General features: G+C 41.2%; 1 protein-coding gene across 1 annotated transcript; it reads right to left on the reverse strand.

Moving 5' to 3' along the window:
• Nucleotides 1-327: 327 nt before the first annotated feature.
• Nucleotides 328-27334, reverse strand: GTF2A1L (general transcription factor IIA subunit 1 like). Its single transcript, XM_084624209.1, has 9 exons — nt 27196-27334; nt 23701-23802; nt 23242-23365; nt 16266-16321; nt 14713-14806; nt 9466-10061; nt 5328-5615; nt 3610-3699; nt 328-570 (listed from the first exon to the last, which is right to left on the reverse strand). Exons 1-9 carry the CDS (start codon nt 27328-27330, stop codon nt 463-465), a joined length of 1593 nt encoding a protein of 530 aa, XP_084480335.1. The 5' UTR covers nt 27331-27334; the 3' UTR covers nt 328-462.
• Nucleotides 27335-27854: the final 520 nt, after the last annotated feature.

A 27854-nucleotide genomic window follows, 5' to 3' on the forward strand; every position in this document is an offset into this window, starting at 1 on the left:
ACAAAATAAACATTCACAGATATTACAGTGAATTCAGACATTCACAATCTTATTTCTTTTAACATAAATCACTAAGAATTATGTATCTAACACTGTAAAAATCATTGCATTTTAACTCTTATCAAAAACAAAGGAGTTGAAGTTACATAAATATAGCTACTTGTTATTCCATTTACAGATCCAACACATTAGTTGTTCATTAAAGCTATTAATCTGATTATACTTTTTTAGTAAAAAGATAATATAAATCAGAAAAACAAACATAAGAATAGTGAACAGTTTAATTTGCATTTATTAGAAACAAAACTCATTTTCAATTTCATATATTCTATTCAACAAATGCAGTTTCATTTTAATTTTTTTAAATTGTAAAACATAGCAAGATCAGTATCTCTTCACTGGAGGTTATGTAATATTTTGTAATAAAAAAAAACAAAAAACCTCACTTACTCGAGTGAGGATTTACCACTCCGCATCTCCAATGGCTTTTGCGAACACATAGTCTTTACCCCCAAAGCACATTACTCCATCTTTCAAATAGAACTTCCATTTGTTCTTACTTCGATGAATCTGATAAAAAAGAAATGAGAATCAGTGCCCCCAAAAGTGTGTTACTAGAACATCTTCAGAAACTGACTGGTTTCTAAGAATTAAACAAAGCTGGTAGGGGGGTAGGGCTGAAGGATTGAGGTTAACCTTTGTTAGCACTGAATACATAAAAAACTGCTTCTCTGAGCAGAGCTCAGATATGGAGTACTGTGAAAGTCTGACATACCGGAGAAAAGATTAAGAGACACATTTTCAGATATTGACACCTAGATTGCATGAGTACCCAGTCATGAAAATGAGCACCATGTATAGTTGTTCATTAGCCCGTTCGTTTATAAACCGACTTCCCAAGATGGATAGGTAAAAATAGTAAAAACTGTATGACCTTTTCATAAGCCGACCCTATATTTCAGGGGTTGGCAAACTTTGGCTCCCGGCCCGTCAGGGTAAGCCGCTGGCAGGTCGGGACATTTTGTTTACCTAGAGCATTCACAGGCACAGAGTCCCTCAACTCCCAGTGGCCACTGAGGGGCTCCATGCCTGCAGATGCTCCAGGTAAACAAAACGACAATGTATTAGATATTCAATTCAATGATTTCATAGAGTTTAAAATCATCAAATTTTGGTGTACACCTGTTTAGGGATAGCTCAGTGGTTTGCGTATTGGCCTGCTAAACCCAGGGTTGTGAGTTCAATCCTTGAGGGGGCCATTTAGGGTTCTGGGGCAAAAATTGGGGATTGGTCCTGCTTTGAGCAGGGGGTTGGACTAGATGACCTCCTGAGGTCCCTTCCAACGCTGATATTCTATGATTCTATAATAAGCTGACCCCCGTTCTTTGATGCGTCACTTTTTTACCAAAAATATTCGGCTTATGCACGAGTATGTACGGTACTTGTGGGTGCAGCTAGCCATGTCTGTGTATTCCATTTTTGTATTTTGCATGCAGTACTGGACATTGTAGGATAGTATGACAAGACCAAAATAATACTGCAACCAAAAATATGGCTAAAAAGCACAATGTTCCACACAAAGCAGGTACGAATGTACTCATAATTTTACACCTACACATATTTGGTTTCACACTGTAGACCTATAAAAAAAGTTCTGTGCAATACAAAATCTTTGTAGTTCATCTTGAAAGGCCCGGAATTAAATGGTTTTATAGATTTCTCAGATTTGCAGCTTGATTTGGTTTTCAAGCCCAGGAAACAAAGAGAATGCCTCCTGATTTTCTGGTAATGATATTTGTGATAAAAGGTTTTTTTTTTCTTCAAAGAGCTGGAACATGTTAGAATGACAGTCATCCCACTTCTATCCTCCCACTATGTTTAATAGCCTGAAAGATAATTAGTAACAGAATTACAAGATAATTATATTCTGCTTTTTGGCCAAAGAGACCATGGTTTCAATCACTCCTCCCTCCATTAGAAAAGTTTTCAGTAAAACTGGTCTGTTTGGGAAAAGTAACCAATATACCAGCTAGCCAACATATTATTTCATAGCGTTAAACAAACAAAAAAACAATAAAGACTCAGACTTTCATGCCAATCCATAGCTCTCAAATTCTAATCACATCTAATCGAAGGGTTATGAAATCCCTTCGCGGCAACTCTGGTGTCAAGCTCCATATCGATATAAATATATTTCAGACCAAAATTTTCCATTCATCCATACAAAATCTTAATTTTAGAGAGGAATGTTTCAAAAGTCCAGCACTTACAGTATTATTAAGTATCTTAGGGAGAAATATCATAGCATTACAATACAAATAATGTAGTTCAGATTCAGATGAGCTTTCTATATGCAAACTCTGACCACCTAAATTTTCCAGAGGTGACTAGTGATTTTGGTGCCCAACTTGTCACACCTTAAATGGCCTGATTTTCCAAGATCAAGTGCTCATCGCTTTCTAAATCTGAGATTCCTTTAAGACATTTCAAGTTGGGCACCTAAAATCAGTAATCACTTTGGAAAATGTAGGCTCTATTTCCAAAAGCCACATATTTGACAAAAATAAAATTTGTTGAGGCTGAAACTTTCCATGATTTCAAGATAAGATGTAATTCTAACAAAGTCTGGTTTTCCAGTTTGAGTTTCAGGTACACAAAACCAAAAAAAACCTGAGTTCCAAAGGTTTTGTTTGACCTCTAATAGCTCAGAAAGAACTTTATTTTGAACACTAACACAGGACAGGCCATTTGTCTTCATTAAGAACTAATTGCTTTGCTTATTTTAAAAGATGGATTTGTGGTAAACGTTTTTAAAATCCTTTTAGGAATATTTTACTACCAGATAAGGAAGCATACACTTCCCTTCTTCTTATTGCTCATTCAAAGGCCCCAATCCATACTTAGCTTTTCTCATGAGTAGTTTTATTGAAGTCACTGGGATTATTAATCTCACTAAATTTAAGGATGTGCATGTGTTTGCAGGATTGGGACCCATTACACTCTGATGCGCTGCAGAACAGTAATCCCAAACCACAAAAAACAACGCAAGACCATCACCACACCACAAAGCAGAACACACAGGTAAGTTGTCAGTGAAAACTTGTAATAACCAAGGACAAGTTAGGTCAGCAACAATCTGAACAAAAACCATAACAGTCCAAACAGCAGGTATGTAGCAGCCTGCCCTGAGTAGCTGCACACCCCCAAGGCTACACGTTTGCACGCACGCATCCTTAAATAGGAACAGCAGCACTGAGTTCAGGGAGCAAGAAACAAAACAGGAACAGAAAGCAGGAAGGCAACACACACACACGACTTTATTTTGCACTTTATGATGTTAGATTTGAAATCCTTCTCCTTTGACAGCCCTTGTAAGAAGTTTCTCCTTTTACAGGAAAACTGTAGATGAATTTCTACACAATAGTGCAAATAAGTTTACATTCTTTTGTTTTTTTGTGTGCATTTCAACGAACAGATGATAAAATTATTTAAAATATTGATGAAAGAACTGATATTCTCCATACACCCATCCCCAAAAATAATTCTTACTAAAATTACCGTTTAAACTTTCTGGAATATTTAAGGACAAAACAGGGCTATATACTGTACCTTGTCATACTGACAAACTATAACGTTATCTGTATCAAACAAGTCTGGTGTGTCCTGCTCACTGACATCATCACCGGAATTTAAAGGGTCCTGGAGAGTAAAGGTCACCACATTTAAACACCATTACTTATTGTCTTTTTTTAAATTCTAATATATTTGACGTAACACAAGACATTATGCACAAGACATTTCTTCACACTGATATTCCCAAAAAATGACTAAGATTTATAATTACAAGTAACACTCAAAGCTGACAAAGTTAACTCCACTTTCTCTCCCAGAAATTGGAATGCTAAACCAACTTCTATTTGTCGGGAGGCAGAACTCTCTGAAAGGTGATTCAAGGAGAAAAGTCATATAATACATATAGTTGTTCTGTGACTAAGCATTCCTCAGCTGTCCTCTGTCTCCTGGGAAACAGACAACCTGCAGCATGCACTGCCTGATTCCCCCTCCCAATCTTGTTTAGTGTTTTAGAAGCAGTGGAAACTCGGACTCATAGATTATAAGGCCAGAAGGGACTATTGTGATTATCCAGTGCAGTGGTTCTCAAACTTTTGTTCTGGTGACCCCTTTCACACAGCAAGCCTCTGAGTGCAACCCCCCTTATACATATATTAAAAGTGTTTTTAATTTACCACCATTATAAATGCTGGAGGCAAAGCATGGTTTGGAGTGGAGACTGACAGATTGTGACACCCCATGTAATAACCTCATAACCCCCTCAGGGGTCCCGACCCCCAGTTTGAGAACCCCTGATCTAATGTGGCATCCTGTGTAACGCAGGCCATAGAACTTGGCTGAATTAATTCCTGTTTGAATTTGAGCATTTCTTTTTTAAACATCCAGTCTTGATCTAAAGATTTTGAGTGATGGAGAATCCACTACAGCCCTTGTTAAATTAAATGATTAATTACCCTCACTGTTAATTCCAGTCTGAATTTGTCTAGATTTAATCTCCAGCCGTTGGATCTTGTTATAGCCTCGTATACTAGATCGAAAGGCTATTATCAAATTTTGTTTCCCACATAAGTACTTACAGACTGTGATCAAGTCATCCCTTAACCTTTTCTTGGTTAAGATAACAGATTGAGCTCCAGGAGTCTATTACTATAAAGATATGTTTTCCAATTCTTTAATAATTCGAGGCTCTTAGCTGAACCTGCTCCAATTTATCAATATACTACTTTAATTGTTGGTATCAGAATACCATAGCAGTCGTATTAGTGCCAAAAAGAGTTAATATAAACTCTATATTCCCCCATTTATACATCCAAGGATCACATTAGCCCTTTTGGCCCCAGTGTTGCACTGGGAACTTATGTTCAGATGATTATTTACCATGACCCCAAAATATTTTCCCAGAGTCACTGCTTCCCAGGATAGAGGCCCAGGATGAAATCCTGACCCTACTTAAACCAATGGCAAAAGACCCTTTGATTTCAGTGAAGCCGAAATTTCACTTGTAGACTCAAATTTTGGTAATTAAAAACATGTTAATTCATCCAATAAGCAACAGATATCAGAGCAACTCCTCCTATTTTTATGATCTGCCCAAGAAGCTCTCAAACCACCCCATATCTATTACATTCTGCTCTGAAAACACAGGTTAACCATGTATTCTGCTCAATCTACCAGTGGATATTCTGGATCTAAACAACCAAACATGCAGATAGGCACATTACTCTGGCTTGCTTTAGAATGTTTAAACTAATTACCTCCTCAATTATGTCTATTTCAGGCTCTTCAGTATCACTGCTGCTGTTGGATTCAGCATTTGAAATACTGTCAACTTCTTCATCTTCCTCCTCCTCCTCCTCCAACACTTTCAGATCCTCTGCATCAATAATACCAATAAATTCATTCTCTTCCACATCTCTTGTACTTTCTATTTCCTCCTTAGGAAAAACATCATCAATTCCATCTAGCTGAATGATCCCTTCAATGTCTCTGCAGATATCCTTTTCTGTCCGTATGTCAGATTCCATCAGTACAGTAGGTTCCATCTGACAGGAATAAGAAGGTTCAATGAGAGCTTACAAGAGGCCCGATTTTTTACAACACCCATTCTTCTCTAGGAGATCTGTTGGGTACTAAAAGACTGAAAAACTTGTCACCTTATTTAGATGTTTAAATGGGAGTAGAGCTCTTTTTAAAAAAAAAGTCTAGCCCCAATTATGAGTGCTGAGCACTTTTGAAAATTTGGTCATATATACATTTTCCTGAAATGAACCCCATTTCAAATACTTGTTCAATAATATGAAATCCATTTTTCTAGGCATGATTTTTAAATACTGTCTCTAACACGCAAAGCAAATTTCCCTTTTAAAAAAAATAGATATTAGAACTGTTCAAAAATCAGAATTTCTGTTCTAAGGGAAATTCTGACATTTGGAAAAAAATAATTCTGATTCAGAATAAATAAAAGTAACAATGCCAAAAATTTCTTGCAAAATATAATTTCCAAAAATAATCTGGTCAGGTCAATTGAAATTTTTCATTTAGTTAAAATCTCATTGTTTTAATTTGATTTTTTCAAATTTTATATAATTTTTAAATTAGGGTTTACTATATTTTAATATCTGATAAAATTTAAAAAGTTGTTAATTAAAGTCATTTTGAAATAAAAACATCAAAATGCTTTGTTTCAATTTTTTTCTAAATAAAGTTTTGTTAAAAACAAAACACTCCGTGGAACATTTCAATTTCAACTAATTGAAAATTTTCTGACGGACAACTTTTCCATTAGAAAATACCATCTGGCGACAACAGATGTATATGTATAGGCAATTCCTTGGTACCAAAGCATCCAGTGCATCAAAAACATTGATGACGTTCAGGAACAAATACCTTAGGGCTTGTCTTCACATACAGAGCTACAGCGGCGCAGCTGCATTGCTGAAGTGCGTTAGTAAAGATGCTACTATGCCAACAGGAGAGCTTCTTCCGTCAGCGTAGTTAATCCACCTCCCTGAGAGGCCGTAGCTTATTCCATTGATAGAGCGCTCTCTACACAGAGGGTCAGTATAACTGGGTCACTCAGGGGTGTGGAGAGATACCAATATAGGTCTATAGTGTAGATGTGGCCTTAAGTTTGGTCTACACCAGTGGCTCTCAAGCTTCCAGACTACTGTACCCCTTTCAGGAGTCTGATTTGTCTTGTGTACTCGCAAGTTTCAGCTCACTTAAAAACTACTTGCTTACAAAAATCAGACATAAAAATACAAAAAATTGTCACAGCACACTATTACTGAAAAATTGCTTACTTGCTCATTTTTACCATATAATTATAAAATAAATCAATTGGAATATAAATATTGTACTTCCATTTCAGTGTATAGTATATAGAGCAGTATAAACAAGTCATCGTCTGTATGAAATTTTAGTTTGTACTGATTTCGCTAGTGCTTTTTATATAGCCTGTTGTAAAACTAGGCAAATATCTAGTATCCCCTGGAAGACTTCTGCGTACCCCCAGGGGTATGTGTACCTCTGGTTGAAAACCACTGGTCTATAATAGCAACTTACATCAGTAGAACCACATTGCTCAGAGAGGTGAAAAATCCATACCCCTGAGTGACACAGTTATTACTGACCTACCCCTCAGTGTAGACAGAGCTACTGACTTTCAGGGAGGTGGATTAACTACACTGATAGGAGAAGGTCTCGTTCCAGGTGGCCCTGCCTGCCATGGAGGGGGGGCAGCTCCCAGAATCGTGACCATGGGGGTGGTGCTGCGCTGCACAGAGCCACCTGCACCAAACAGGAGCTGCCCCAGGTAAGTGCTCTGCACCTCCTGCCTGCCCCAGCCCTGAGCACCCTTCCACATCCTAACTCCCCCCCAGACCCTAACCCTAACCCCACCCTGAGCACCCACTCTATCAAAGTGTTAAACCAAGATTTTCAAAAATAATAAAGCATACTCAATCACATTGCTCTCACTCAAAATATTATTAATAATTTTTTATAATGAGAGCAAAAAGGGTTTTTGTACTGTTAATAAAATAATTTTTTAAAAAAATATTGTTTATTTCATGTTTATCGCATCATTTTTTAATTTCTATTTTTTGTGTACGTTTTATCATTTACATAATATTAGTACAGTAGTACATGTATATAATTTATATAAATATACATATGTTGGGGGTGCATGCTCAAAAAATTTTTACTAATGGGATGCACGATCAAAAAAGTTTACAGACCACTGCTATAGAAAAAGTAGTTTTTAATTACATGGTCACATATGCTCATAATGCATATGCACAAAGGCTGAGAATATACAACCTTCATTCTGGCTTTGGAGTCTTGACTTTGCACCCTTAATAATGTTCTTATAACAGTTTTTGTTTTTCTGTGTAATAATTATATAGATTGTTTATTGAAGGGTTCTGCTGACATGAGCCATGAAACCCAAGCTTGGAGTTTTGTCCATTCAGGTTGTGAACTCTTACAATAATGAAGCCTTCAGTGATACCAGAACTGGATTCCAAGGCCAAGATTTTGAGAAACAACTAGTAATTTTCACAGCCCAACATGAAACACCTTAATAGGAGCCTGATCTTCAGAGGACAGGTACTCTGCATTTTCTGAAAAATCAGGACCCTTAAATAGTGACAAGTTGGTCACTCAAAAATTGAGACATTACTCATTTTTGAAAACGCAGTTGCATAGGGCTTATAATCATTAGTACTAAATGACTCTAAGAGCTTAATAAGGGGGGCTCCAAGCCTTCAATCATCTAGAATCATTTAGGATGTCCCACAGAATTCAACACCGTAATAAAGATTAAAAACCCACACACTTCTAAGATACCACATTGAAATATTATTGCATTATTCTGTACTCCTGGGATCCTTCTTTTTGACCATTCTTCTAAACCTTCCAGACCACATCAGTTTGTTTCAAAACCAGGTTCCATCTAGAGCTGGCTGAATAATGCAGAATGTGCTCCATTAGTCCTCATTCATATTTTTAAATGAATTTACCTTGACCACATTTGTGCACTCTGAATATTTTAGTGGTTGGGGTTTTCCTGGCAACAGTTGTTGCCAAATGCAAATTTCAAATTTGCACACAGGAGCATTCTAACCAGGAAAGCCTCTGCTTTCATCTGATCAAGGAATAAAACCAACACTACATGGCTTACATGATCAAATCACAACTAAGCAGCTTGAATTTAAAATATTTGTAATAAATCTATGGAGTACACAATTTAGACAGTTCAAACAAAGAAATTCAAGAAAACCACAATCTGCTTGTGGACATTCCATAAATTATAAAAGAGGCTCACTCATGAAATCAGTTATCTAATACAAATTATTTGCACAAGATTAGTTGAATAATGATTGTATTTCCCTCAATTAAAAACACTTTTAAATTTTCACTCACATCACAATATAATTTGTGGATTTTGAATGTGAGTACATAGGCTGACAGGAACTCCTCCTCATATGCTAAGCAAATTGTATTCAAAAGGCAATTTGCCCACCATGGCTTGGATCTGACCTATGATTTCAAGGTCACAATGATATGGCAGTTTTTAAAAAGGTCACTGGTATGAACATTCCCATTTAACCTAAATATTTCAGCAATGTTTTTGCATGAAAATCAAAAAGTAAAAATGAATAGGTCATTCATGTTGTCCAAATGGAGTGAAGTGTAATGTATGCGATTTGCTTATAAGTTACATTCTTGAAGTTTTCCATTTTTTAAAATGTAGAGTGCTGTTAGTAACAAACAGATTTGTTTTAATAGTGTCCCTTTAATATATTGATTCTTCAGATAAGTATCTACTTTCATCAACTATTTTCACCAAGTTAAAGTCCATTACAAACTTTTAAACAATGATGGTCCTACCTCTTCAGTGACAGAAATGCTGTCCTGCTGTTTTAGAAGGGTATTAGCATCCAAGCCATTGCCCAGAATAATCATCTCAATGATATCATCAGACACCTGTTGCTGTACTGAATCTTGAAGCTCTGTGGATAACTGGTCTTGCACACATTGAGTTAGGCTGAATGAACTGTTTGGTTCAGTGGTAGAATCCATTTCAGAGGATTTTGAAGTAAACACAGCTGTTTGAAGGTTGGTGTATTGGAATTTTTCTGTTGAGTTTGCCTGATGATTTAAAATTGTATTACTTGTAACTTGCTGTTGACTCCTAGTAGGTTGCTGTAATAGAGTAGCATTTGCAGAGTTTTCCAAGTGTTTTGTTTCCACTCCCCTTTGTTGCAGTACAGTGGGCTGCTGGAGTGGGGCTTCCTGGGTTTGTAGTCTTTCAGCAGTTGCCTGAACAGAAGACGCATTCACCTGTGCAACAGTGGCAATACTGGCCTGCAGTACTGAAGGCTGCCCAAGCTGCTGAAATATTTGCTGAATAGGATGCTGCAGAATACTGGTACCTCCTGGGGCCTGTGTAACCATAACAGGCATATTTACCTTATAGAGGTGCCCTATAGAGAGAAGTATTAACAGTGGATTATTAAAGCTACCTGTTGGGAGTTAAGCTGATGCTGACCTACTGTTATCAGTGTTAGAATTCAGATGCCAGAACTGCCTATTCCCAACTTAATTCAGTTATACTGTCTACATTGCCCTTAAAACAGTATGAAATCATCATACAAAACAATCATCAAAAGGCTCCTATTTTACAGCAGCACAAGGGCAGGGGGCAATGTTTCCTCTAATTTTTTCCATCCATGTGTGGAATAAATTTTGTTATGTGCACCAAGGTATGTGTGGATGTGCACCACCAGTAGAAACAAAAAACCTAGATGTAATATATATTTTTAAAAAGTTACCATGGGGGTAATTATGCCAGACTGGACAATTTAGGCATTTTAGAACTCAATTCTCAAATAATTAAATTTAAGTGTAAGAGAAATGAAAATTATGAAATTGCATAGACCAGTCAAAACATTAAAATAACACACTTTGAAAGAATAAAATTAGAGAGAATATATGTGCATTGCAGGAAATACCAACAATAATACAAGTATGAGTTGGGAGGTGAGTGTGTGTGTGAGAGAGAGAGCTTCTGTGCGAGTGACAAAGACACAAACACAGGGACAGTATGTGTGTAAGAGAGACACACACACAGACAGTGTGTGTGTGCTGGCTGCTGGGGAAAGTCATGCGCTGTCTCTTTAAGACGCTCACTGAAAGCTCTCCTGCTCTGTTCTGAGCTCTGTTGTCTCCCCTCCCCTGCTCTGCAGAAATGGAGTGGAGGGGGGGGAAGGAGAGAGACAGACTATGAGCTGGCTAAATCTCAAAAAGTGCACTGTCTCTTTAAGAAGCTAACATTTATTTGAGCATAAGCTTTCGTGAGCTACAGCTCGCTTCATCGGATGCATTCAGTGGAAAATACAGCTTATGCTCAGATAAATTTGTTAGTCTCTAAGGTGCCACAAGTACTCCTTTTCTTTTTGCGAATACAGACTAACATGGCTGCTCCTTTGAAACCTGTCTTTAAGGGCACTCAGTCTCCTAGCAGCTCCAAGTCCTCCTGAGCCAAGCTGTCCCCTCTGCTCTGCTCTGCAGAGATGGGGTACAGGGTTGGGGGACACCCTGACATCAGCACCCTCCTCCCACCCGCACACCCTGCCCTGCTCTGCACAGCCAGCAGGAGGGTACAGAGAGCAGCTGCAGGATGGGGCAACATGTGGGGAGGGGCACCTGAACACAGCTGCTGGCTGTGCGCGCCCTGCTAATTGGCTGGGCAGCATCTGAATATCTCCTGCGAGGCCGCCCAAGCGCAGTTTACAGGGAACACAGCTGGGGGCTTCAAGCTAATCAAACACACGCTATCTAGAGAGTAAGGCTTGGTCTACACTAGGAATTTACATCAGTATAGCCATCTCTCAGGGATGTGAAAAATCTGCACCCTAAATGATATAGCTACACCAGCCTAACACCTGATGTAGACAGTACTAGGTAGACAGAAGAATTCTTCCATCAACCTAGCTACCACCTCTCAGGGAGGTGGATTACTATGCTGAGGGGAGAAGCCCTCCTATCAGCATAAGTAGTGTCTACATTAAAGTGCAAAAGCAGTGCAGCTGCGCCACTAGCATTTTATATTTAGACATAGCCTGAGGCAGGAGACAGAACCACCACCACTTCCAGCTGTGTTTGGAAAGAGTGCTCCGCTAAGAATCTCAGCACCTGGGCTTAGAGGCTGAACTACCAATATATTTTTCCTTACTGGTGGGCTATTTAGTAAGTTTTCCAAAGGGCTGAAGTGGTAAAATGTATGGGTATCATCAAAGTCAATAGATAGGACTCAATACACATAGGTAGATCTGATGGAGGAAGAGAAAAGTGGTTACACCAATTGGTGTAGATGGACTTATATTTGGGGAGACAGCTCCAGTCAGGCCAATGGGGCTGCAAGGCGGGGGGAGGAGGGGGGAGCAAATTCCACACCTGCCCAAGAGTTGCAGTTTGGGGGGACAATGCCCCTCCTCCCCCCCACAAACTACACCCATGGTTACACCACTGAGGGTTGCCTTCCCTTCAAAGTGCTCTGGTGAGTGCAAGGAGAGGGTTAATTTCTCCACACAGCCTTCTAGGCTATACTATGTAACCCTGTCAGAAAGAAAAGGGTGGGGACTGGGGATGGAGGGAATTGATCAAAACAAAGCAGTTAAAGAAAATCCACCCTGACAAGGCAGAATCTGTCTTGACCTATTGGAGACTGGATAGACTACTTGGCTTTCCACATCTCCCTCAATCAGGAGGAGGACATGCCCACATCTGGGCTGACACAGGAGAATCTACAGCAGGAGCAGTATAACAAAGAGAATGGCACCACCTGGGAATGATGTTAAATAACATTGCAGGGGTGCACTATTACATGCTGCAGATTTAACAGAGACCCTGTAACTGGTCAATAGCAGTCACTTTATAAGCAGCTACAGGTTCATAAAGAGTAAAAGACCAGAGGATAATTTGTTTCATCCACCTATGCTTTACTCTAGCATCCAGTTTACACCCCATGCACTTCTGATAGTCTTTTGAGATCTGTACACAGTTATAGCCCATAAAGTCAGTTTGCTAGCTTGCTATATTGCATAATGTGTTTCCTTCATTGGTTTGACTGATTATATTATTTGCTTGGGTTTTGTTTATGCTGAATTCCAATATATGTTATTCATAATAGTTGGCTGTAATGCAAGGAACCTACAGGCCTGTATCCTGTGTGATTAGCAAGAGCAAGTCAGTATGAGTGTTTGTAACCTTTGGCATAGATAAATGGCCTACTGGTTACCCCTTTTGACTTTGGGAAACTGAATGGGGAACCAAACAAAGAACTGAATATCTTTACCATAGATCTAGAACAGACTGGTAACCGCAAGGTACACCACAGAACAAGGAAGTAATAAGTTAGGCCAAGGGTAATGGTTTCGGGAATGAGATAATCAATATTAATATGTATGAATATATGTCATAATATGTTACTCTATGTTAGGGGGCTTATTCCTTCACCCACTTACTTCCCTGGTCCTTTTCGCATGAACAGAGAGCAACAATTCCCGAAGTCCAAAGGTGCAAACAATTTGATGTTTACTGGGGTGAACTTCCAGCAAGCATGATTCCAGTTTCCTTCCTTAGTGTCCCCCTTCCCAGCTCTGACACCACAGAACCTTACCTGTGGCCCAGTTCCCATTCCTGCCCTTAGCTAAACATGATTCCAATTTCCTCACCCCCATTCCCATTTCCATTTCCCCCACCTCCCCACACACCCAGCCACTTCCTGACTGACTGTAGACTATAGAGTAAAACTTGAGTTCTGCTTAGCTATACCTTAACTATGATACCTTATCTATGATTCTATGATACCTTAACCAATCATTTTACTGAAATTTAACTAACCAATCCTAACATATTGTAACATGATTATTTAACCAATTATATCCCACCACCTTGATTAGTTTACACCCAGCAAAATTAATTATACAGCAGACAGAAACAATCACAGAACCAGACAGAGATTATACAGACAAACAATGGGGAAATGGGGACTACAGTGATAGAACAATACAGAAGTGAGGATTTCACATCCCAGCTATTGATAAGTGAGTTCTTGCCAGACAGGATGCTATCAAACTAAGTTTCCTTTTACATTTTCTAGGCACTTCCCTTTCTCTGGAGGCGATAGGCATTATCAGGACAGGACTGTATTCCTAACTGCACCTTATTTCAATGTGACTAGTTTGGAATGTGAGGATGTGACCGGTCGCTTCCCAGCTTATGGCTGCCTCTGTTGCTTAGCCAGAGATCTCAGCCTAAGAACAGGGCGTCAGACTGTCACAGTGAAAAAAGGCCTTATACAGTCAGACAGTGATTTTGATTCTCTCTTTTATACCTCTAGAACTAGCCAAGTGATAAGAATACACCTAAATTCTTAGAGTATAGGCCTTTACAGACAGGCCTGAACATCTATATCCTAATACTCTACAGAGTAAGTGTACCCAAAGATTTATCTCGGTGAGGAAATAAGATTTGAGCATGGTTGGGCCTTGATTAAGGGAGTGCCAGGACCCTATAAGACGGCAAACAACCAAGCAGGAGGGTTGCTCTTTCCTATCTTCTATAAAGCTATCAGCTCAGCTTTGCAATATAGCTTAGCTACTCAACACTCGAACCTAATCCCTACCAACTTGGGAAGCCTGGACCATCAAATTCATCGGGCATGCCAGAGACGAGGCTGGTCTTCTGTCTCCACCACCAGGTCTTCAGGGAAGGATGTGAGTATGCTAGTTTAAGTAGTCTTTTAAAATAGGGATGTTACCACCAGGGGTCATAGAATTGTATTACTTCTTTGTGACTCTGTGTTTTATATGGTTTATTATTCTTTCCTTCATTTTAATAAAGATCTTAACAATTTGGTATTGTCCTCAGTGTAAGTGTCTTTGCCATACAACCCGAGGGTCCTCTCACAACGTCAAACTCCATGTTCTCACCCTGTAGCCTGAATTGGGAAAAGAACCTAAATATCTTCTGGTCAGATCATTGGCGAGCCATAATAAACGCCCATAAATTCAGGTCAATGCAGTCTACGTACTATAACTGGTGTTTGAGATCAGCTTTTCTTAATCTTACCAGATGCAGTCTGTAGCGTTACTCCAGCAGGTACATGGATAGGATAAGCAATACCCGAAGGGAGAGTCAAAGTTGCACCGGTTCGTGAAGCATCCTAGACACACAGCAGATTTACTAGGGAAATTAAGTTGCATTCCGTGCCCTATCCTTTGAGGCCCTAGCAGTCACACTTGCAAAATGAAGCTCAAGAAATCTAAGTTACATGATCATCCCTACTGAAAAATGGTTTTGCCCCTTAGGCTACAGCAAGGTGAGCAGTGTTTTGTAAGGAAGTGCTTAATGAAGTGTCCTATTTACATGCTCCCTGCCCAATATGCCCCTTCCCTTTCCAGCTCCTATTTCTTCTCTAGGGAAAACTCCTTGCAGTCCCTCACTCTGCACCTCAAGCACCAGTATGCTACGTTCCCCCCATAATATCCAGCCTCCTACATTTCAATATTAGCAGTACGAGGCAGCCCTACCACCACCCAAATAAATCAACTTGTCCCCCCACCACAATGCACATCCACAAAGCCCTCTACTAGAGCAGCTGAGCCTGTTTCCAGGGCTCCCTGCTTCCCTGCTTCACAGGGTGTCACTCCACTGGAAGCATCCCTTCCACTAACTTTCAACAGTTGCTCTAATAGCAGAGCAGCCAGGAACACCCATCTCCCCTTTACTCCTCTGGCAATGGTGGTTGCCCTGAAGCGGTCTCTGCAGACAGGTAGATTGGAAAGATTTTAATCACAACCATAAGGACTAAATTTTATGGGGTTTTTTTTAATTTTTAAATGAACACTTAGATTCTGTGGATGTTGAATGCACACACCCAGCAAAGACTCCTCCCTCTTGTCTACTGTACATCATGTAAGGCACAAAATAAATGATCAGAAGTACTATTAGGCACTGAAAATTACCCACGTGCTATCTAGAGCAGGGGTGGGCAAATTTTTTTGGCCCGTGGGCCACAGCTGGGTGGGGAAATTGCATGCAGAGCCATGAATGTAGGGCTGGGGCAGAGGGTGCGGAGAGGGGGGCTGGTGCAGGAAAGGTCTCAGGGCAAGGGATTGGGGCGCAGGAGGGGGTGTGGGGTGTACGAGGGGACTCAGGGCAGGGGGTTGGGGTGCAGGAGGGAATGCAGGAGAGGGCTCAGAGCAAGGGGTTGGGGTGCGGGCTCCGGCCCGGCGCTGCTTACCTTCAGCAGCTCTGGGGTAGAGGCGGCCAATGGGAGCTGCAGGGGGCGGTGCCTGCAGGTGAGGGCAGCGCACAGAGACCTCTGCCCCCCCGGGGCAGCAGGGACCTGGTGCCGGCCGCCTCGGGAGCGGCGCGGGGCCAGGGCAGGCAGGGAGCCCACCTTAACCCCATGGCACCACGGGGGGTGCCAATCCCGTGGGCCGGATCCAAAGCCCTGATGGGCTGGATCCTGCCCACCCCGATCTAGAGCACGTAGATACTGAAATATTTCACTTCCGCCTCCCACTAAGTCCTTTAACACATGCAAAGAGCCTTAACTTTTTCATTTAGAGTGTTAAATATTGTCAAGTTAGACATAAAATAGCATTAAAATTACATACCAGGTCTGCTGTTGTGAATTGTTGAATACCTCTGCCAGTAGGGATGACTAAAGAAGCTACACAGAAACAATAAGATACACTGAAATATGCACACCAAAGAATAAGCATTCAATTTCATACACATTGTAGCTTCTTGCCCCATCACTTGCCCCATAACCTCAGCCGTGCAGAACACAATGCCATCCACAGCCTCAGAAACAACTCTGACATCATAATCAAAAAGGCTGACAAAGGAGGTGCTGTCGTCATCATGAATAGGTCGGACTATGAACAAGAGGCTGCTAGGCAGCTCTCCAACACCACTTTCTACAAGCCATTACCCTCTGATCCCACTGAGGGTTACCAAAAGAAACTATACCATTTGCTCAAGAAACTCCTTGAAAAAGAACAAGAACAAATCTGCACAGACACATCCCTGGAACCAGTGGTGAGCTGGAGCTGGTTCGCAAGAACCCGTTGTTAAATTTAGAAGCCCTTTTAGAACCGGTTGTTCCACGAGGGCCGCCCACGCCGCAGCTGGTAACCCGGGGGGGGGGGCGCACAGGGGAACCGCTCCCCGCCCCAGCTCACCTCCGCCTCCCTCGGCCTGAGTGGGAAGCCGTGGCCTGCTTCTCAGTCCTCCCCGGCTTCCAGCCGAACAGCTGATTCGTGGGAAGCCGGGGGCGGGGGGGTCACGGAGAAGCAGAGCAGGGCGCTGCGTTCAGGGAAGGAGGCGGAGCGGAGGTGAGCTGGGGCCGGGCAGGGAGCTGCCAATGGGTGCTCTGCACCCACCAAATTTTCCCTGTGGGTGCTCCAGGTACTCCCCACCTCACCCCCGCAGCTGGTGCCTCTGGCTCTTAGGGGTGGGGTGGGCAACCACTACAGTGGCCCATGAGACCCTCCCGCACGGTACTGGGGGCAGTCAGGGGACAGAGGTGGATGGGGCAGGGGTCCTGGGGGACGCGTCAAGGAACGCGGGGGGGTTGGATGGGGCAGGAGTCCCAGGGGGCGGGGGTGGGCAATGACCCCCTCGTGGGGTGAGGAGGGAACCCGTTGTTAAGATTTTGGCTGGTCATAACTGCCCGGAACCCCGCCCTGGGGTATTCTATCTGCTACCCAAGATCCATAAACCTGGAAATCCTAGACACCCCATCATCTCACGCATTGGCACCCTGACAGCAGGATTGTCTGGCTATGTAGACTCCCTCCTCAGGCCCTACGCTACCAGCACTCCCAGCTATCTTCGAGACACCACTGACTTCCTGAGGAAACTACAATCCATCGGTGATCTTCCTGAAAACACCATCCTGGCCGCTATGGACGTAGAAGCCCTCTACACCAACATTCCACACAAAGATGGTCTACAAGCCATCAGGAACAGTATCCCCGATAATGTCACAGCAAACCTGGTGGCTGAACTTTGTGACTTTGTCCTCACCCATAACTATTTCACATTTGGGGACAATGTATACCTTCAAATCAGTGGCACTGCTATGGGTACCCGCATGGCCCCACAGCATGCCAACATTTTTATGGCTGACTTAGAACAATGCTTCCTCAGCTCTCGTTCCCTAATGCCCCTACTCTACTTGCGCTACATTGAAGAAATCTTCATCATCTGGATCCATGGAAAAGAAGCCCTTGAGGAATTCCACCATGATTTCAACAATTTCCATCCCACCATCAACCTCAGCGTGGACCAGTCCACACAAGAGATCCGCTTCCTGGACACTACGGTGCTAATAAGCGATGGTCACATAAACACCACCCTATACCGGAAACCTACTGACCGCTATTCCTACCTACATGCCTCCAGCTTTCACCCTGACCACACCACATGATCCATTGTCTACAGCCAAGCTCTACAATACAACTGCATTTGCTCCAACCCCTCAGACAGAGACAAACACCTACAAGATCTCTATCAAGCATTCTTACAACTACAATACCCATCTGTGGAAGTGAAGAAACAGATTGATAGAGCCAGGAGAGTACCCAGAAGTCACCTACTACAGGACAGGCCCAACAAAGAAAATAACGGAATGCCACTAGCCATCACCTTCAGCCCCCAACTAAAACCTCTCCAGCACATCATCAAGGATCTACAACCTATCCTGAAGGATGACCCATCACTCTCACAGAATCTTGGGAGACAGGCCAGTCCTTGCTTACAGACAGCCCCCCAACCTGAAGCAAATACTCACCAGCAACCACACACCACACAACAGAACCACTAACCCAGGAACCTATCCTTGCAACAAAGCCCATTGCCAACTGTGTCCACATATATATTAAGGGGACCATCATAGGGCCTAATCACATCAGCCACACTATCAGAGGCTTGTTCACCTGCACATCTACCAATGTGATATATGCCATCATGTGCCAGCAATGCCCCTCTGCCATGTACATTGGTCAAACTGGACAATCTCCACGTAAAAGAATAAATGGACACAAATGAGACGTCAAGAATTATAACATTCAAAAAACCAGTCGGAGAACACTTCAATCTCTTTGGTCACTCGATTACAGACCTAAAAGTTGCAATTCTTCAACAAAAAAACTTCAAAAACAGACTCCAACGAGAGACTGCTGAATTGGAATTCATTTGCAAACTGGATACAATTAACTTAGGCTTGAATAAAGACTGGGAGTGGATGGGTCATTACACAAAGTAAAACTATTTCCCCATGTTTATTTCCCCCCCACACCCCCCACTGTTCCTCCGACTTTCTTGTAAACTGCAGGAAATGGCCCACCTTGATTATCACTACAAAAGGTTATTTCCCCCCTGCTCTCCTGCTGGTAATAGCTCACCTTAAGTTATCACTCTCGTTACAGTGTGTATGGTAACACCCATTGTTTCATGTTCTCTGTGTATATAAATCTTCCCACTGTACTTTCTACTGAATGCATCCGATGAAGTGGGCTGTAGCTCACGAAAGCTTATGCTCAAATAAATTGGTTAGTCTCTAAGGTGCCACAAGTACTCCTTTTCTTTTTGCGAATACAGACTAACACGGCTGCTACTCTGAAAATTGTAGCTTCTGTCAACATAAACTACATTGAAGACAAGACAGATTACTTTATATCTGGTATTAGAGTGATAAATATGTTTTAAGCGAACAATCCTGAACACTGCTGAATACATTTGCCATTATTTAATATTTCAGCAAGTCTTTGTTATACTTTGGAAATTTATAAATCTAGAATATTTATAAGTACTGTTATTCACAAGACCTCGCTGAGTTAAGCAGACTGAAGAGTTAAATTTAAAGATATGTTTTTTGAGTTGCACTGTAGAAATTAAGTTTGGCATTTCCATTTATTACACCACCATTTTAACCTGACTGAATAAACATATCGAATGTACTGCATTGTCAACACTAGAAAAATTAGTAAGCAATTTTCTGCACTGGTGGAGCTCCAGTGGTGCTAGCAGCAGAAGCAGGATGGGATTTTTAAGAGCACTCAGCATTGGTTTATCTGCTCCCATTATAGTCAATGGTAAAACACTGATTACAAAAGGAACAGAATTAGACCACTGCTGATCACTTTTGAAAATCCTCCTCAAAGCATAAACAGAGTCCATACATTTTTACAGTTGTGTTACCTTTAATGGAGCCTGTTCTACCCTAGGTATTTCCCACCTCTACAGGAAAAGTTAGAAGACAATGCTTCCAATAGTGAGTGAATCTAGAAGTCGATCCCCTTGGGCCAGGTTAAATAAATAATGCCTCTATACTTTGCATATATAAATTGATACATTTATAAAAAGGATTGTAAAATGAAGTTGCCTGCAACTCATTGGGGACAGGACTCAATGTCCAGGAGTACTATATCCCTATATATTTATTATTACATCTAAAAACATAAATAAAACATTAAGGTTACATGATCAAACACTCAAAAAATTAGAAAAGGAGTACTTGTGGCACCTTAGAGACTAACCAATTTATTTGAGCATGAGCTTTCGTGAGCTACAGCTCACTTCATCGGATTGCCAGCAGGAGAGTGAGTTTGTGTGTGTGTGTGTGTGTGTGTGTGTTCCCCTGGGGGGGGGGGTGAGAAAGCCTAGATCTGTGCTGGAAATGACCCACCTTGATTACTATGCACATTGTAGGGAGAGTGGTCACTTTGGATGAGCTATTACCAGCAGGAGAGTGAGTTTGTGTGTGTATGGGGGTGGGGGGGTGAGAAAACCTGGATTTATGCTGGAAATGGCCCACCTTGACTATCATACACATTGTGAAGAGAGTGGTCACTTTGGATGGGCTATTACCAGCAGGAGAGTGAGTTTGTGGGGGGGGGGGTGGAGGGTGAGAAAACCTGGATTTGTGCTGGAAATGGCCCAACTTGATGATCACTTTAGATAAGCTATTACCAGCAGGACAGTGGGGTGGGAGGGGGTATTGTTTCATGGTCTCTGTGTGTATATAATGTCTACTGCAGTTTCCACGGTATGCATCCGATGAAATGAGCTGTAGCTCACGAAAGCTCATGCTCAAATAAATTGGTTAGTCTCTAAGGTGCCACAAGTACTCCTTTTCTTTTTGCAAAGACAGACTAACACGGCTGTTACTCTGAAACCTGTCAAAAAATTAGGAAATACCAGAATCAAAGTTTCCCATTCAACCTTTAAATTGGTCACTTGTGCATATACATGATGATACAATCTTGACTTACACGTTCACATACTATTTTTTCCACTGGATCCCTGTCTCTACTGTCAATACTCTCTCACAGTAGGGGACCCCTCAGTTGCTGATCTAGGCAGCTTTAAGTACTCTTGGAACCACCAGAATGGTGCAAAAGGACTTAAAGGACTAAGATCTGGTCCTAAAACAAAATGCTAGAGCTGTTGATTAATTGCAGTTAACTCACGCGATTAACTCAAAAAAATTAACCGCAATTAAAAAAAATCAATCATGATTAATTGCAGTTTTAATCGCACTGTTAAACAATAGAATACCAATTGAAATGTATTAAATATTTTGGATTTTTTTCTACATTTTCATACATATTATATTCTGTGTTGTAACAAATCAAAGTGTATATTATTTTTATTACAAATATTTGCACTGTAAAAATGATACACAAAAGAAATAGTATATTCACCTCATACAAGTACTGTAATGCAATCTCTTTATCGTGAAAGTGCAACTTACAAATGTAGATTCTTGTTACATAAGTGCACTCAAAAAAAAAAAAAGTAAAACTTCAGAGCCTACAAGTCCACTCAGTCTTACTTCTTGTTCAGCCAATTACTAAGACAAACAAGTATGTTTACATTTACTGGAGATAATGCTGCCCACTTCTTATCTACATCACCAGAGAGTGAGAACAGGCGTTTGCATGGCACTTTTGTAGCCAGCATTGCAAGGTATTTACGTGCCAGATACACTAAACATTCATATTCTCCTTCATGCTTCGGCCACCATTCCAGAGGACATGCTTTCATGCTGATGATGCTCGTTAAAAAAATAATGTGTTAATTAAATTTGTGACTGAACTCCTTGGGGCAGAATTGTATGTCCCCTGCTCTGCTATATGCATTCTGCCATATAGTTCATGTTATAGCAGTCTCGGATGATGACCCAACACACGTTCATTTTAAGAACACTTTCACTGCAGATTTCACAAAACGCAAGAAGGTACCAATGTGAGATTTCTAAAGATAGCTATAGCACTCGACCCAAGATTTAAGAATCTGAAGTGCCTTCCAAAATCTGATATGGTCTAGATGTAGAGCATGCTTTCAGAAGTCTTACACTCCAGTGTGGAAACTACAGAACCCGAAACACCAAAAAAGAAAATCAACCTTGTGCTGGTGACATCTGACTCAGATAACGAAAATTAAAGTGTCAGTCCGCACTGCTTTGGATTCTTATCGAGCAGAACCCGTCATCCACAAAGACACATGTCCCCTGGAATGGTGGTTGAAGCACAAAACGACATATGACTATTTAGTGCATCTGGCACGTAAATATCTTGCGATTCCGGTTATAACAGTGCCATGAGAATGCCTGTTCTGGCTATCAGGTGACATTATAAACAAGAACCAGGCAGTATTATTTCCTGCAAATGTAACCAAACTTGTTTGTCTGAGCGATTAGCTTAAGAAGAAGTAGGACTGAGTGGACTTGTAGGCTCTAAAATTTTACATTTGTTATTTTTGAATGCAGTTTTTTTGTGCATAATTCTATATTTGTAAGTTCAACTTTCATGATAAAGCAATTGCACTACAGTACTTGTATTATGTGAATTGAAAAATACCATTTCTGTTTGTTGGGTTTTTTTACAGTGCAAATATTTGTAATCAAAAATAAATATAAAGTGATACTGTACACTATGTACTGTACACTATGTACTCTGTGTATACTGTACACTATGTACTCTGTGTTGTAATTGAAATAAATATATTTGAAAATGTAGAAAACATCCAAAAATATTTAAATAAAATGGTTTCATAGTAGCAGCCATGTTAGTCTGTATTCGCAAAAAGAAAAGGAGTACTTGTGGCACCTTAGAGACTAACAAAGTGGTATTCTATTATTGTTTAATCACGCAATTAATTTTTTTAATCGCTTGACAGCCCTACAAAGTACCTCTTTTTAGTTTGAATTATTCAACACTGGAAGAATCTATTAAAAAACAAAAACTGAATTAGAATTATTCCATGGTTTTTTTTTAAACCTACAAATTTTAGTGTTATACTTCTGGCCTAGAGAACAGAGGGCTACAATTCTGATCTCATGTGCATCAGTGCAAATCTGAAGTAGCTCTACTGAACTCAAGTATCTGGATTTACATTAGTGTGCCAGAACAGGATTTGTCCCTTAGTGGGCCAAATTCTGCTTCTCTGTCACTCTAGATCTACACCAAAGTAAAAGAGAGCAGAATTTGGCCTATCACGCACAATTCAAATGAAAAGGTTATTGAAACATTGAACTACTGTTAAATTGCAACTGTTGGCCTCTCACAAATAATATCCAACCTGTTGATGTCTGCAGTGTGCGATGTAAGTTGTGTGGCAACTGCAAGGTGAACTGGGGTGAACAGTGGCTATGTTTGAAGAAGCCTTCTGTCGCTTTAGACTGAGTCACCTTAGCTTCCCAAACCTGCGAAAAAGATGTTAATAAGAAACAATTATTAAGTTGCCAAAATCAGTTTTCATCCATGAATATATTTAAACTTTTCAGGCACTTTAACTATTCAGGATAATCCTGAAAACTGAATGGTTGCATCTAAGAAATCATTTAACAGCAGAATGTTAAGAATAATTACCAGGTTTGGACTCCATGGAGTCCAATTCATGTTTCGGAAGATGTGTATCTCCCATTGATTTTGATGGAAGGTAGCCTGTATCCTATGGGGCCTTACAAAAATAAAGACAGATAGAAGAAGATATCCCAAGAAAAAGATTGTTTCTTTTATTTATCATTATCCAACAAACCTGCTTCAAGTCTTTCAAGACCTGTTCCTCCACACCTTCTTCTGCAAAGAGTTCCCAGACACCTTCAATCACATCTTCAATAATAGATCTGTAGAGTTTAGGCTGAATAAAACACAATTCAGAGAACTGAAAACATAGGCTGACATTTGCTATAGCTCCAAATGAAGTACAGACTCTCTAACTAGAGGCAGGATTTGTAAGATGGCTCTGTGAGCCATATTATAAAATGAACAGATCCAGGGGACAGTATTATTTGTGGCTGAAGACTTTGGCCAATGTAACTGCTGGGATAACTACATAGGCCAAATCACTTATGGCGCTGTAGAATTAAAAACTAACAGTAAAATACCAAAGGAAAAATTAGGATTTTGGCCTGAATTTTAGATGTATTTTAGTTTATAGTTATTTTTAGATCAACACTCAGTAAGAGTCCTAAAATCATTAGGAGAACAATTCCAACATATTCTCAAACTAGCATGCTCTGTTTCAGGCTAGCATTTGCTGTGTAAGACCATTAAAGAAGCACTGGCTGAAGTGACACAAAAAAGCTCTAGGAAGAAACTAACAATATAAGGAAGAAAATAAAAACCACACTTTCTAGTTTGGCTAGTTTCTAGGACATAAGCAGCTTCAGTTGTGAGCTGAATACAGAGAGTGGAGACTGTTGCTTCATGGTTGATTGTAATAGCTATTTTGCTGCTAACTGTATTGTTATAACATGAGTTATCAATACATAGTTCCAGATTACAAGAAAACTGTAATGAGACATTTTCAAAAGTTGCAATAAAAATAGGAAGAAAAACCCAGTGTAATCTGAAGGTAATTACACTGAAGTCAATGGATTTGATCAGTTTAAGTCATCAGAATCAGACCTGGAGAAGATTTTTTGCCCCTCTGCTCAGGCCAATAGTTTCTCTTTTAGGTCACGATCCTACAGCCAGATCCCTAAGTGTAGACGGAGAACAGGGCTTTGTGCAGGGTGAAGGGTTCACCTATATGGATCTGATTGCAAGGTCATGGCCCTCAATTGCTAAAAACTGTTTTAGTCAGAAAACTGATTACTACAAAGTGTGCCATGTGTGGACATTAGGCTAGAACCTGAACCTTTAACCAACCTTTGAAGTGTTAGGATTCTAAATCTTCAAAGTTTATTTTTAACATTAAGATTTAAAAAAAAAAAACAAAAAAAACCTACTATCTGTAAAATTAGGATGCTTGAAATAAGATGATTTTCAAGTGAAACATATTTGAGGGCATGAAGTTGTTATGAAGTAACTAATACTTCTAGCAGAAAAGCAATCAGCCCAAGTGTACAATTGTCTCACAACAACAACAACATACATAGCCATGTGGGAGGGGGCGAGGGGCAGCAGAGGCAGGTGACACTAAAGATCTTGGAAAAATTCCAAGGCACATTTCAACAGATCAGCTGTAGAAAAAAATAAAATAAAATCAGTTCTTGCAAAATTATAGTCAAGAACCTCAAATGGCCTTCCCCTGCCAATTCAGTAGACATCTTGAGATTAAATTACTGTAAAACAAACATTTTGCTTTCAAATGGTCAGTTTTCTTTGAGAATTAGGTCAAGTTATATTTTATTATGCAAAGTCTTACAAAAAGTTAAAAGCCTTATTCTGATATATGTTACAAACAGGATTCTAAGTGGTAACCTCACAGTTCCAAAACTGGTTTCAGAGTAACAGCCGTGTTAGTCTGTATTCGCAAAAAGAAAAGGAGGACTTGTGGCACCTTAGAGACTAACCAATTTATTAGAGCATAAGCTTTCGTGAGCTACAGCTCACTTCCTCAGATGCATATCGTGGAAACTGCAGCAGGCTTTATATATACACAGAGAATATGAAACAATACCTATTCCCACCCCACTGTCCTGCTGGTAATAGCTTATCTAAAGTGATTTCCAGCACAAATCCAGGTTTTCTCACCCTCCACCCCCCCACACAAATTCACTCTCCTGCTGGTGATAGCCCATCCAAAGTGACAACTCTTTACACAATGTGCATGACAATCAAGCTGGGCTATTTCCTGCACAAATCCAGGTTCTCACATCCCCCCCACCCCCATACACACACAAACTCACTCTCCTGCTGGTAATAGCTCATCCAAACTGACCACTCTTCAAGTTAAAATCCAAGTTAAACCAGAACATCTGGGGGGAGGGGGTAGGAAAAAACAAGAGGAAACAGGCTACCTTGCATAATGACTTAGCCACTCCAAGTCTCTATTTAAGCCTAAATTAATAGTATCCAATTTGCAAATGAATTCCAATTCAGCAGTTTCTCGCTGGAGTCTGGATTTGAAGTTTTTTATACTGTACTTACAACATGATCACAATTATCATAGAGCATGTATATTAGCATGCTCCATTCTTATCTCACACATACAACTGTCACACCATGAGGTCAGATAGATCAATAACTGTTATGTCTTGAAATGAGTTTTTAGCTTTCCTGTAAAAAACATGCAGTGTTGGGGAAGTGATGCAGTGGGGGTGCACGTAACAAAATAAAAAGGAGCATGGAAATGATCAAGGCCTCAATCCTAAAAACTTTAAGTCTCCATGACTTCAATGGGAGCACTCACATCTTAAAGTTAAAGTGAGGCAAAAATTATTTCTGATAGCACCCACTATGTGCTAGATGCTTTCCAAACACTCAGGAAGGATGTTCCTGTGGGGAGCTCAGAAAGGAAGCTCAAAACCATAAGTTTGAGTGAAGGATTCAGATTTCTCCCTAGCACCAACTAACTAATTTCAGGAAAATAATAGATATTTATCCAAACTAGGTCATGTTTACTTGAAAACTATATAATATCTCTCAGCAGCACACCGTTAATGCTTTTACTAAGTCACACACAAAACAGTTTTAGAAAGAAAGCTTCAGGGCTTTCAAACTAACTCTAGTCTCCAGATTATATTTTAAAAGTCCGTTTCTAATTTCGGTAACAAGAACAACAAATTGAGGCAGTCACTAAATTAAAACCCAGTTCTGACAGACTTTTGCTTGATTGCACAAACCCCTTCGGTGTTTTGTTAATTACTGAAGGTCTTTAATGCTATCACACGGGAGGAGAAGTAGTATCTGGCGCCCAGTTCTTGGTAATTCAGGTCGCAAAGGCGTGCTCTACGCACAGCGCTCCATGGTTGCTGTCTCCGCCGAGCTGCTGTAGGGCAGGAGCCTGCAGCGTCTCAGCATGGCCTCGGCGGCACAGACCAAACACTGAACGTTTCCCACTTTCGTCTGTGCACCAAGTGGACCCCGCTCGCATCTAGGTGGTGGGGCCTCAATCCCTCTGCCCCTCTGGGCAGGGCCCTGGGCGCCCGGCCTGTCACAGGGCAGAGGGAAAAGGCACCCGGGACGTTCCTGTGAAGCCCTAATATTACACTGCGGGCCGACCTGGGCAAGTGACTCCTTTTTCTCCTCCGGCCCCGTTTCCCTCCTGCCCCCGGCGGGAGACCACCCTGGTCCCGGCCCTTACCACGGGGTTTGCATGAGCCATAGCTGCGCCGCCAAGCGACGCGCCCCCTCCCCGCCAGAAAAGCGCTGGGACCACACGGCTCAGCGTGTAACGTCCTGTGCAGCTGCTTGCTGCCGCCCCCTGCTGGGTTCCCATGGCAACTGACCGGAGGTGGCTCGGCCTGGCTATGCTGCAGCCCCGCTCAGCCAGGCCCCGGGGCACCGCTGTGAAGACGCTCTGCTGTCCACCAGCGGCCATGGCCCTAGAGCAGAGTGCTGGCTACTCACCCTCTAAGGGTCACCCTGTGTGGCGACTGGCAACAGGACCCTGAACCAGCAGGCTAGGCACCCATGGCACCAGCACCCATAGGCAGGGGCAAAGAAGCCTCTGCTCAGGGCTTGCCAAAGGTAAATTGCTACAAGACCAACTGCTACAACTTGTAGTCACCATTGTGCTGTGATGCACTGCAAAACGACCCTGCTGTCACACCAGCACAGCCCTGCGTGATGGCATTGCACTGAGACATTGTCACACCCAGATACACTGCAATAACACCCTGCTGTCACACCACAGAATCATAGAAGATTAGGGTTGGAAGAGACCTCAGGAGGTCATTTAGTCCAACCCCCTGCTCAAAGCAGGACCAACATCAATTAAATCATGCCAGCCATGGCTTTGTC

Source organism: Lepidochelys olivacea, assembly GCF_965140295.1.
Source record: "Lepidochelys olivacea isolate rLepOli2 genome assembly, chromosome: 3".
Classification (NCBI taxonomy): domain Eukaryota; kingdom Metazoa; phylum Chordata; order Testudines; family Cheloniidae; genus Lepidochelys; species Lepidochelys olivacea.

Excerpts from the sequence above, each read along its gene's own strand:
- GTF2A1L (XM_084624209.1), bottom strand. The coding sequence starts at position 27,330 with ATGGGAACCCAGCAGGGGGCGGCAGCAAGCAGCTGCACAGGACGTTAC. Across the intron at positions 5,616-9,465 it reads GCATTTCTGTCACTGAAGAG|ATGGAACCTACTGTACTGAT; the intron begins GTAGGACCATCA and ends TATTCCTGTCAG. Across the intron at positions 3,700-5,327 it reads AAATAGACATAATTGAGGAG|GACCCTTTAAATTCCGGTGA; the intron begins GTAATTAGTTTA and ends TTTACTCTCCAG.